This window comes from Cavia porcellus, unplaced genomic scaffold, assembly GCF_034190915.1.
Source record: "Cavia porcellus strain 051 isolate PalLab524CR breed Dunkin Hartley unplaced genomic scaffold, mCavPor4.1 scaffold_21, whole genome shotgun sequence".
NCBI classification, from domain to species: Eukaryota; Metazoa; Chordata; class Mammalia; order Rodentia; family Caviidae; genus Cavia; species Cavia porcellus.
This window is the reverse complement of record NW_026947504.1, coordinates 32,225,174-32,237,329: the sequence shown is the minus strand read 5'-3', so window position 1 is coordinate 32,237,329 and position 12,156 is coordinate 32,225,174. Positions and strand designations below refer to the sequence as shown.

The window sequence follows — 12,156 nt, the reverse complement described above, 5'->3', positions numbered from 1 at the left end:
CAGAAAGGCCGCGGGCCTTCAGGGTGCAGTACCCAAATGCGGAGCACAGACAAGAAGGACCTGCAGACGGGAGGACCCCGATAGATGACAGAAGGAAGGAGCGTTTTGTGTTGGGTGGAATGGCGTTTTGTTCTATCTGAGGGCATTTGGCGATCCACCACCGGGTGATCAGAAAGAGCGAGTGGAGAGGAGGAATCTCAAGGTGAGTGAGTTGATGGAATTCCGTAATTGCAACTTGAATCTCTGCCATCAGTTCGAGGCTGCGTTGCAGTCTTTTTTTCTACACAGGCAACAAAAAAACGAGAAAGCCGAAAACCCTCTGCAGCGTGGAGCCAGGAGGGCTGGAAGTGGGTTAGGGTATTATATAAGACCTCGCAGGGAGGGGAGATGGTCTTTTCTGCGCGTGCTTTTGCAGCAGCCGAGCGCAGCGGCAGGAGCGGCTCAGGTTGATTTAGAGCGCGGATGACAGTGGCCTGGCGCGAGCCCGCGGCTGACGACAGCGCGGGGCCGCTCGGTTTCCATGGAGACGGGCTGGAGCCGCGGCGGCGGCGGCGGCGGCGGCGGCGGGGCTGTCAGCGCGCGCGGCTGCGATCGCGCGTCCGCGGGGGTCTGCGGGAGGAAGGAGGGGGCCGGGGCCGGGACCCTCGCGGCAGACATGGACTCGCATTGTGATTGCGCTGCGGAGCCGCCGGCCGCCGAGCCGCCGCCGTCGGGGAAGATTAATAAAGCCGCCTTCAAATTATTCAAGAAGAGGAAATCGGGCGGCACCATGCCCAGCATTTTTGGGGTCAAAAACAAAGGGGATGCGAAGAGCTCGGCTCCGACGACGACGACGACGACGACGACGACGGGGATGGTGAGGAGCAGGACCCACGACGGGCTGGCCGAGGTGGTGGTGCTGGAGGGCGGCAGGAAGGAGGAGCCGCGCGGGCCGAACCCCGGGCCCCCCAGGGCCGCCGCGCCCGGCCCGGGCTCGCTGGCCGCCGGCTCCGTGGCCAAGTCCCACAGCTTCTTCTCCCTGCTGCGGAAGAACGGGAGGCCGGAGCCGGGCAAGGGGGACCCGGCGGACGCGAGCAGGGCCGGCGGCAAACAAAAGAGGGGGCTGCGAGGCATCTTCAGCGGCATGCGCTGGCCGCGGAAGGACAGGCGCGGCGGGGGCGAGGGGCCCAGGCCGGCGCGCGCGGCCACCCCGGGGGCCCTGGGGCCGCCCGGCTCGCTCACCGCCAGCCTGGAGTGCGTCAAGGAGGAGCCGGCCCGCGCCCGGGGGGACGCCCCGCCACACCCAGCAGGTGAGCTCGCAGGGGGAGCGCAGGCGCCCGCCGCCGCCCAGCGCGCCCCGGAGGAGGGCGAGGCCCCGCGCCCCGGCGGCGCCCACCGCAGCAGCCCGCCGGCCGAGGACGCGGCGGGGCGCAGGGCGCCGGCAGCCGGCGAGGCGCACGCGGCGGCGGCCCAGGACGCTTCCAGGACCGGGGACGCGGCGCGAGAGGCCGAGCCCCCGGCGCACCCCGAGGCCGGCCGCGCCCCCGACCCCGCCTCGGCCGAGCCGCCCTCAGACCCGGCGGCCGACCGGATTTGTTTGATGTTTTCTGACGTGACTTCACTGAAAAGCTTTGACTCTCTTACAGGCTGCGGAGATATTATCGCAGACCCCGAGGAGGAGGCAGGTCCCAGCAGTGACAAGCAGGCCCCCGGGCCGGGCAAGCCCGCGCCGCCCAAAAAGACGCCCGGAGGCGTGGTGGCCTACCAAGGAGGCGGGGAGGAGATGGCCAGCCCGGACGGGGTGGACGACACCTGTCTGCAGGAGTTCTGGGACATGCTGTCCCAGGCCGAGGACCAGGGCCAGGCGCCCCCGGAGGCCGCGGTGGCCAAGGCGGCCCCGGCCCAGGAAGCCAAGGCGGTGCCGGAGACCTCCAGGGACGCCCGGGCTGCCGAGGCGCCCAGGGACGCGTCCTCGGTCAAGCGCAGGCGGCTGCACGGGGTCCCCGCCGAGCTGCACCCCAAGGAGGAGCCCCAGCCCTCGGAGAAGGAGCCGCCAGAAGGCGTCCCCAACAGTGACCAGGGCTACTGGGACTCCACCACGCCCGGCCCCGAGGAAGACGCGGGCGCGGGCGGCGGGAAGCGATCCGGCCTCCCCCGGGACAGCGACAGCGGCGACGCGCTCTACGACCTCTACGCGGAGCCCGACGCCAGCCCCGCCGGTCCCCCTGCCGGCGAGGAGACGGCCTGCCTGTCCCGGTTGAAGCCGGTGTCTCCAGGCGCCATCACCTGTCCACTGCGAACACCGGGCAGCTTGCTGAAGGACTCAAAGATCCCCATTAGCATCAAGCATCTCTCGAACCTTCCATCCAGCCACCCCGCTACGCACCAGCAACCAGCCAAGAGTGAGTTACGCAGAACAAAAATACCAGTCTCCAAAGTGCTGGTCCGCAGGGTCAGCAACCGGGGCCTGGCTGGGACCACCCTCCGGGCAGCGGCGTTGCACGACAGTGCCAAAAAGTTGTGAGGGCCCAGGCCGAGGTGGATGGGTGGCATGTCCAGGAATACAGCTGGTCCCTGGAACCCACTAAAGGAAGTGATGTAGGACCATCCCTGCTCCTGAGCCTGGACAGGGGCGGATGCACCAGGAGAGGGAGATGCTCCGCTCTGTGGAATACTCCTCTCAAGATGAGTCCCTGAGAATTATTTTTGAGCACTTTCCCCTCCCCTCTTTTTACCTTTTTAAAACTCTTTTTTTTTTTCTTCCTTCATGCACTGAACTCTCGGAAGTCACCTTCTCTTGCCTTTGCAGAAAAAAAGACAACCAAATCTCAGTTAGAGTCATGCCAGGGTGCTGGGCTGTGCTAGTCGAGGGCCTGGATGAGTCACTGCAGACTGCAAGAAGATCCCTTTCACTCTTTCTGTTCTTTCCTTTTCCTTTCCAAGGGGGCAAAAAAGAGCCTTTGCTGTATCACTGTGTGGAAGCCACCTGCGAGGCTGAAAGAGGCAGGTAGCGGCTTCATGAGGGCGTGGGGGTTAGCAGAAAAGCTCCCTCATTTCAGATACTAGATAGGCAGGTAGGTGAAGAGTTCCCACTAGGAAAATAAAGGAGGCTTTTAGTTTGGTTGGTCGAGATCGTTTGGAGAGAAATAAAGGCTTACAGAATAGGTTTCATTTTGTGGTTTTGGTTTTGAATCCCCCACCTCCACCTAGTGCAGAAATCAGGTCAGGGAATGATTTCACTGAATGCCAATAGACACAGTATTTTAGCATCTGTCAACAGTAACCTTCTCATTTGTAGATAATGCATATTTTACAGTTTATTCCACTTAACATTTTTATAATCTGCCAATAACCTAGAATTAAAAATCTGGCCTTATAGTTAGATATGATGACTCTCCCCAAACCATCCGGTTATTTTAGGTACTGCAACCTGAAGCAATGCTGGTTTTGGTTTTGGTTTGCATCGTCTCTAGTTCTTTAAAAAAAAATTATATATATATATATATATACTGTGTGACTGTCCCAGAAGAATTGTTTTGCCTTGTTTTGGTTAAGAATCTGTTTCTTACCCCAAACCCTGGTTGTCAGAATCTTGGTTTTAAGATTTTGAATCCAATCATTCCTCAGTGGTCCAATATGAGACACACGGTGAAAAAAACAATAGAAAAATACAGTTTTCCCTGTCCTTTCAATTTTGCTTCATAGACTTACGGCCGAGACAAGTGTGTTCAGAATATATTGACAAGCTTATGTATTGTAAATGCATTATGAAGTTTATTTTTTTTAAAGAAATGGTTTCAATTATATGTATCTTTCTAATATTTCAGCTAAAACTTCCATTTCAGAAAGGGTTGTTATATGCCTTGGTAGTCTGAATGATAAAGTGAAGCAGTTCCTCGAATGCTATTAGTGTCTAATGATTAAATTAATATCCTTTTGAAATGCACTCCATTGTATCTGATCAAAAGGCCAGAGCTCCCACTTGGAGGTAATTCATCATATCAGGAAGATTATACATATTTCAGTGACACCAAACATATGTAAATGACATAAGCACTGGAGTACTTCTCATTCTCCAGAGAGTTCACTAAGTAATGAGCTGTTGTTTTTAACCTTGTTTTCTGTTTTGTAAAGGGATGAAAAAGGAAAGTTAAAAATATGAAAACCCATTTTAATAATATAAAGGAAGTAACAAAATAAATGGACATCAAAGGAAAACAAATTTCAGCCAGTAACATAAAGCAGGTTGTTCCTCCTTTTAAGTTTGCAATGACTCAATGAGAAGACAAGGTACAGGTTTGCTGAATTTTTTTATGAGTCATTTAAATGGCTTTTATTGCATCTTCTCGGACCTTTAATGTTATTTCAAAGTAACATTTTAACAGTTAATTTCCTATCTATATAGAAGGCCCTACATGCAGACATAGCCTTAAGCATTCTGAACACACTGCTAGAAATTCAAACAGCTCACAAGTGCGCATATGCTCAAATGAGTACAAACTAATAGAAAACATCTATAATGATTTAGGCTTAGAAATATTTTGAAAATTGTTTCTGACCTTGAGAAAGAAAGAACTTTAAATGATTTAATACTGATAGTACTATTCAGATTCAAACTACAGCAAATTAGATAGAACATAAATTTTATTTCTAACCCCAAAGCAAAAGATTTTTCTTTTCTTCTTGTGCATTTTCCTTCAGATTATAGTCTTCATTGCATGACACCATTGCTGTTTTATTTTTCTGTTTGTTCACCTGCACAGGAAACTTAAGAATACCTGAAATGATGATACTATTATCGCAGTAAAGGAAGTCTCTTTCTAAAACACTAGGAGAAACTGTTTTTCTTTCACAGTTTGAGGACTTATTTCTGCAATTACACTACTTTGCTGACTTCTCTTTGCACGTAAAAGAAAATATTAGCAAATTTTTATTTCTCCTGTCAATTAGCCGGTTATGAAAGAGTTAAAACTTGTTTTATTTCTTTTTTCCATGTTTTCATGATTTTTTAACTCTGTGTCTCTAACAGTCAAATGAATTCAGGCCTTCTATTGAATGACCTCCTCGCTTGGTGGGAGGAGTGATGACCCATGGCCAATATTTTCTAACCAGAGAAAAAGCTAGAGTTGCTTTCTTTTTACTAAGAGCTACTTTGTCTCATTTTTGTTTATGGAGATGACTTTCTAGGATTTTTCTGGATGTACAGGCCAATGGTTACTAATGCGTTCTCTAGTAACAGTATGAGGATTACACAGGCCTATATTTGCTGATTGTTTGAGGGGTTCCATATGGGCTCAGACCACCCTTCCTGATATGTATGAACCTAAAATGTGTGCGGATTAATGCCCTTTGGTTAAACAGCTGCCCAAATTAGAGGGGGAAAAACGAAATCAGTTGTTGGGTCAGAAGTTATCAGTTTAATACTCCTCTTCAAAGACATCCTGACTTTAATATTTGTATCACACATACATTGCTCCTTCAAACGTCCACTCTAGTTCTGATGCTGGTTGATGCTTTTGTTCTTCTGTTAGCACCAAGTGATAGACGTTTTATTTACTACAGTATTTTAAATAATCACAAGAGGAAATAGACTTATCATTTCACCTAACAACAACAATGGAATATTGACCATTAGGGACCTTCTTCAGACACATTTCCCACAAATGATCTATTTTAATACAAAGCTTTTAATCTATGAAGGTGATGACTTAACAGATTTAAGGTTTTATCACTCATCTCAATAGCTGTCAGATACATAGATGAACATACAGTTAAATGACTATAGAGATAGCCCTTTGGTGACACATGAGGGAAGAAACGCTATCCGCAGGATAAAATTTGTCTGAACAATCTGAAAGTTTTCGTTGTTTACATCTTTATCAGGTTAAATGTCGAAAGCAGCGGTTTATTGTACGCTTTGTGTAAAGAGATTGATTCCTGTAGCTTTTTGCCTGTTTTCATCACAGTTGCTTGGTACCCTCAGACAGCAGGAATGGGACCCTTGACATGATGTTGGCATGTTTGGGCCACGGTAGCATGTTGGCATGCATTCGTTGCTTGCTAATCACCCTGAATCTCTCTCTTGAAGTAGGAACACAAGGACTTGGCTCCGCCATGCTTGGTTTCCATTGACACATGTCCTAGGACACACATTTAGTTTGCTCCTCTATCTCCCCTTAAGAAACTCAAGAATCGAAACTCCTGGACTGAGCATGTGGCTCAGTGATAAGAATGCTTGTCTCGTGTTTGTGATACCCTGGCTTCAAACCCCAGCACTGAAAAAAGAAACCTTTCAGGAAAAAACATCTCAGTTGCCTTTTCTTACCACAAATATCGCCAGTTAGAGAATAAGAGAAACCCAAATGCCACAGCCAAGCTCATTCCCTCCTCTCGGCATGAATGTGTTACTCAACCTGGGAAATTTTTCAATTCTTGACACAAAAGTATTTATAAAACACTTTGGGACCAAAGGGCTAGCAGGACAGGCCAGTAAACTTAAGGCAACAGGATGGGAAAGCAAAAGTCACACCCTGACTTCTTAAAAATTAGGAGACTATGACACCATGGCTTAAAGGAGACATGTGTCTCAACAATAGCCACTTACAAAGAGTGTGATTGTCTCACTGCAGATTTAGAGGGTGATTCAGAGGACTAGCATCATAGTTATCGAAAGGAGGTCTTCCTTGAACTCAAGAGAGAAAGATTAAAATAGCCATGAAGCCTCCAGACCTGAAATGTTTTCCATTGATGTTTACTTGAATTCAGTGCAACATACATTTATGGGACATGTGCTGTATCTAATACTTAACAAAAACCCATGCAGTATGGGGCTCACATAGAGCTATGCTGTAACTGGATTTTCTTAATATTCATTAAAACCACTTTTATTTTACCTATGTTTACTTTTTTTGGGTATTTGTTGCTTGTAGTCTGTGGAGTGGAACAGAGTGGGCTGAGTGAAGCTACACAGATTCCTCTACAGATAGTAATTATAACAACAGTAACATGTGCTGAATGCTAACTATGCACTGGGCACTGCTAGAAGGTTATAAATATTTATCTAGTTCTCTTCTCAATTATAGGGGGTTGCGACATTATTTCTCTAGAGTGATATTTAATTCTTTTTTCTTCCCTATCCTCCATCTATCTATCTCACTTCTCCATCATGTCTGACTCTCTTGTCTCTCTCTGTGTGTCTCTGTCTCTGCCTCTCTTTCTAGTCTCTGGAAAAAGGCTACAGATTCTTTACTGTCATTCAGTAATTTAAGAGCTCGGAGCTGCTGAAGCCATTAGCCGCTCGTGGTCAGCAGGAAAAGCTAACCTGTGTCCACGTAGCTGAAATGAGTTGGATGTGTAAGAGTACGGTGCTCAGACGCTCACAGGGGAACTGCCGCCCTTCTAGAGGGGGAGTTGGTAGGCTAACAGTTGGCCTTCTTTTAAGAGTAGCCCCTCGTTCCGTAGTCCTCTTTCCAGGGATTAACACGGAAAGTACAGACAGAAATCTCTTCTGTTGTCATGGTGATACATCTTCCTTGATAGGATTTAAGTCATTCTAAGCACACTTCATTTGTTTTCCTATTTTAAACCCAGTCTAGGCTTATCCTGGCTGTGCTATGTCTATTGCTGATTTGTTTGTTTTTGTTTTGAATCGTAGTAAGAATAGATCAATGAAGTCTGCGTTCTCAATGGATTTTTTAGGGTACCACGACGTTGTTAGCTGCAGATACACTGTTCTACTGCAGACCTTTAGAATTTATTCATCTTGGCATAACTGAAACTTTATCCCCATTCGTCAGCAGTGCCCCATTTCTCCTCCCTCAGCCCTTGAAAACCACCTCTCCACCCCTCAATTCTGTGAGTTGGACAGTTTTTGATATCTCATATGAGTGGAATCATGCAGTATTTGTCCTTCTGTGGCTGGCTCATGCTACTGAGCATAACGTCCTACAGCCTCAGCCGGGTTGTACACTGCAGGATTGACTTCTTTTTAAAGACTGAATGGTATTCCATTGTGTATCACAGTTCTTTAATGCATTACTCTGTTGACTGACATGAGGTTGTCTCTGTATCTTGGGTATGGTGAGCAATACTATAGTGAACAAGGAGATATCTCCTCAAGATCATGTTTTTCAGTTCTTTTGGATACATACCCAGAAGTGGGGTCACTGGGCAATTTTATTTTTGATTTATTCAGGATGCTGAGTACTCATTGTATAGAATCTACATCATTTTATATTCCTACCAATTATACAAGGGCTCCAGTATCTCAATTCCTTCACCAACACTTGGTACCTGTGTTGTTTGTTTACATGGTAGCCAGTTGGTTATCCTTTGCCTTGAGGTAATTCTGAAATCCAAAAATAGGCACTTCTGTCTCTGAAAAATGGTGCACCCTATATTCCGTCTAGGGCTATTGACTCCCGGTCTTTGCTTTCTGACTTAGTCATTAATTCAGCTAACAGCTATAGAACACATTCTTGATCCATTACCACGCAAATATTCTACATTTGATTCTAATAGTTAGCATAAGTGCTGTTTACACAATGGCAGGGATATGTTCTGTCCTTTATTTTATACTGTTATCTTTATTGTTCTCAAGAACCAGGTGATGTGTGTGGGCTCCTTTCTTCAGAGGAAGAAAAGGATGCTCAGAAAGGTTAAACATTATTTTGGCCAAAGCTACCAATTTACCACCTAACCAGGGCAGGCACCAGAGATCTCACTCTGCGGCCCATACTGCAGTGTTATGGTGATAACTCTGTTTCCGTCATGAGGTTCGGTTTTCGTACTACTTGTTTGAAGTAGGAAATTGATCAAAGTTCTGAACAGTAAGAGTTGGACTAGATTTTCATGATGGTGAACACCAGGAAAATGATGACTTTGGTTAAAAGTAAACTTAAAAAAAAAAAGGTAGTTGATGGTCTTAAATAATCTAAATTACTTCAAGTCTACAGGTAGTTCTTGGAATCTAGTAGGGTTTTCTTCTCTTTTAGGACTGTCAAAATTTTGAGCCATATTCATAAATTATTTGAGGGGTCAGGCGTAGAGCTCAGAGGCACGAGCACCTGCCTGGCAAGTGCGAGGTTATGAGTTCAATTCCTGGCACCAAAAATAAAATAAAATAAATATATAAGTACACAACTTGAGACTTACATGTTACCTGTTATACTCAGATTCCAGAATCTGATGACTGTTTTGCCAATAATATAACCGGCAATGTAATGTTGATGGTGAATTCAAGAGATTGCCACCTGTGTTGTTTCCTTTTTGACTCTCTATTAAGATGACTCAGTATTTAAAGAAAATCCATTTGCGTTTGTATTGCTGTCACAAATAATGAGATTATTTTATTGCCATACGGGCTATATACACTTGATCAAATTTTTCTGAATTTTAAATCTCATTTTAAGGAGAATCAGCAGAATAATTCAAAATTCAGTGTCAGTGTTTATTTTATTAATTTGTAAGTGGGTGATTTTTGGAAACCATTCAATAACTGAATAGTTTTTGGCTTTATGTGAGAAGACACATTTTTAGTAACATATAGCATTGGTTCCTGTTATTTGAGACCCATTAAGCTTTCTTAGGCACTTTTGGACCTGGATCAAGAAAAAAGTACTGAAAATAGCTGGCCCAATGGCATAGGGACATAGGATAACATGACAAGCACTTGTTAACATGCCGTTGAAATGGTCTCAGGTAGCCTGAAGGAATTAGCAAAACTTCTTCGCGACCACAACACACTTATCTCTAAATGAAGAGGGAGAAACCCTAACAAAAACTTGTAACATTTCATTCCTCCAGGAGAAATGTAACTGAACAAGGAGGATCCAATAGTGGTAGATTTATCGGGAATATCAGGGATAATCTTGGAATTATAGGTAAAGTGAATTCTTGTCCTTTTCACGTGTCACCAGCGACCTGTCAGGCTCCTTATGAACTTCAGGTTTTGCCCAAGTTATTTATATGAAGTATCTCTGTGTAATATAAGGAATTGCAGGTTACTTGAAAATAGCAACAAAGACAACCCACATGAAAAAATTTCCATTTCTATAATTAATTTTCCTGAAAGTCAGGAATGTCATTGAGGACAAGCTTTTGGCTGTATTATTTTTGTGCAGAGGAGGAAAATTGTTAGTAGGTTTATAGATATTATTTTTGTAATAGAATGTTAAACCCCTGGAAAACATCAAAAATTGTCTCCTAGAACTAACTCTATGTTTTAGAAACTTGTTTTCAAAAAGGATTCTAAATAAAATAGGGTCTTTTCTCCTTTCTCCATGCCAATGGTTTAATGGAATAGATGAATCAATGTTTATATTTTTAAACTGTAAATATTTTATTTTGGGTATTTTGTATATTTGTTGATATGATTCCATTTTGTGCATATGTATCATTGTGCATGTTGCTGTTTTGATAGTCACTTGTTTAGTGGATGAGGAAGCTTGGACTAATAACACTTCCCTTGTTTCATTGGACCACCTTAACATGACTACAGCGCTGCCATTTCAACTGTTGTGTTTAATCTGGTCAATAAATTTGTTGCTCCTTTGCATTTAAAATGAATTCTACTGGTCGCTGTTTCTCCAAGATCAGTTTTATCTTTAGCCTCTTCAGTGTTTGGAACTCATACTAATGACGGGGATAATAATAATGTGCCCTGTGTGTGTGTGTGTGTGTGTGTGTGTGTGTATACAACAAGGAGAAAGACCAACTGGAGGCCCATATTTCTTCTCACACTTTACACACAAGTGAAGAATCACAGTTTGATCAGGACAGCTGCCTCTTGTAAAGGTTATTTGTGATTCGCACCCTGCTCTGTTTCCTGAGCCTTTTACTTGGGAAGTCTCCATGCTTTATAATCCCTCATGAGGCTGGCTAGACCACTGTGATGCTGGGAAACAGCCAAACAGGCCACTGGAGTCTTTCTAAAAAGCTATTTTCTACTTTTTGTTTGTTTCATTTTTGCTGGTAAGTCTTTACTTCCTCTGGCTAATAGGCTTGAATTCACAGTGTTTTCACCCTCCCCCGTTCCATTTTATTTCAAGGAGAACAAGAAAACAGAAGAAGAAAGAGAGAAAAACACTAAAACAAAATTTCAAAACACATCAATCAGGGCAACAGTGGAACATACATTGGCGTTTTCAAACAATGCACAGAATAACGCTGTGCCATTTTGTATTGAAAACTAATGTTTGAAAGTTGCATAAACTCTTCAGAAGGATGCATCCTGTGAAATAGGCTTACTCACACGATGGAGGCTTACACTTCTCAAAAACCCCAAGAAAAATTATTTGCCTGCTACACATTATGGGGAATGTTTCCAAAAGAGCATCTGGTTGTCTTGTAAATAATCACAGCAAATACACATCGGTAGAGTCGCAAATAGTAAGACAAGCTCATAAAACCTCTACCCTCTTTCTGCTACTAGTTTCTGTCCTCCCAGCTGCCTTTTCTTTTCCCTTAGAATTAACATGGAAAAAAAAAAGTATTAACATGGAAGGCACTTTGAGGTACCTTAATCTCCTTTTGATAAGGCATTGAGGAAACTACATTTCAGAAATACTAAGAGATCTATCCTAAAACCTTTGAAGTAGTAAGATGTGGCAAAAAGAGTACAAATACATAAGTTTGTTTTGTGTTGTTATAACAAATTACCTGAGGCTGCATGCTTTGTGAAGAAAAGTTTATCTAGCTCACAGTTCTGGAGGCTCAAGAGCATGGTTCCAGCACTGTTTGCTTCCGGTGAGTGCTTCGAAGGTTACGGCAGCCCAAGGCAGCCGTGTGTTGGGTGTGGTGAGTAGTGAATGCAGAGGGTACTCTTTGGAGGTACCAGGCTTACCTACCATAACTTGTTCTTGTGGGAATCAGTTCGGTGTCAGGGGACCTGCATTAATCTGCTCTTAAGATGATTCCACTGTTTAATTACCTTCACCAAGTCCCACCTCTTAAAGACCCCACCAACTCAAACTGCCAGGCTCTGTCGAGGTCCCCAGCACACGAGCTCCTGGGCAACAAAACATACCTAAACTGTAATGCCAAGTTTGGGAACCAAACAGAATCTGGGTTTGGATCCTTGTTTAAACCTACTAACTCTGTGAACCAAGACATCTCATGTGAGCCACAGTCTTCCACTCCATAAAATGAAGATAATGAGATTTCATTTATAGAGCTGTA

At 44.8% G+C, this 12,156-nt stretch overlaps 1 protein-coding gene across 2 annotated transcripts; it reads left to right on the top strand.

Annotated features, from left to right (window-relative positions):
- Window positions 1–404: 404 nt before the first annotated feature.
- Amer2 (APC membrane recruitment protein 2) lies at window positions 405–10,545 on the top strand. Of its 2 annotated transcripts, XM_063232526.1 has the most exons (2): window positions 409–1,289; window positions 1,626–10,545. In XM_063232526.1, exons 1-2 carry the CDS (start codon window positions 521–523, stop codon window positions 2,501–2,503), a joined length of 1,647 nt encoding a protein of 548 aa, XP_063088596.1. In that variant the 5' UTR covers window positions 409–520; the 3' UTR covers window positions 2,504–10,545. The 2 variants fall into 2 exon arrangements, with proteins under 2 accessions (XP_063088595.1, XP_063088596.1); XM_063232525.1 differs by having other exon boundaries at window positions 405–10,545.
- The last annotated feature ends 1,611 nt before the right edge of the window (window positions 10,546–12,156 follow it).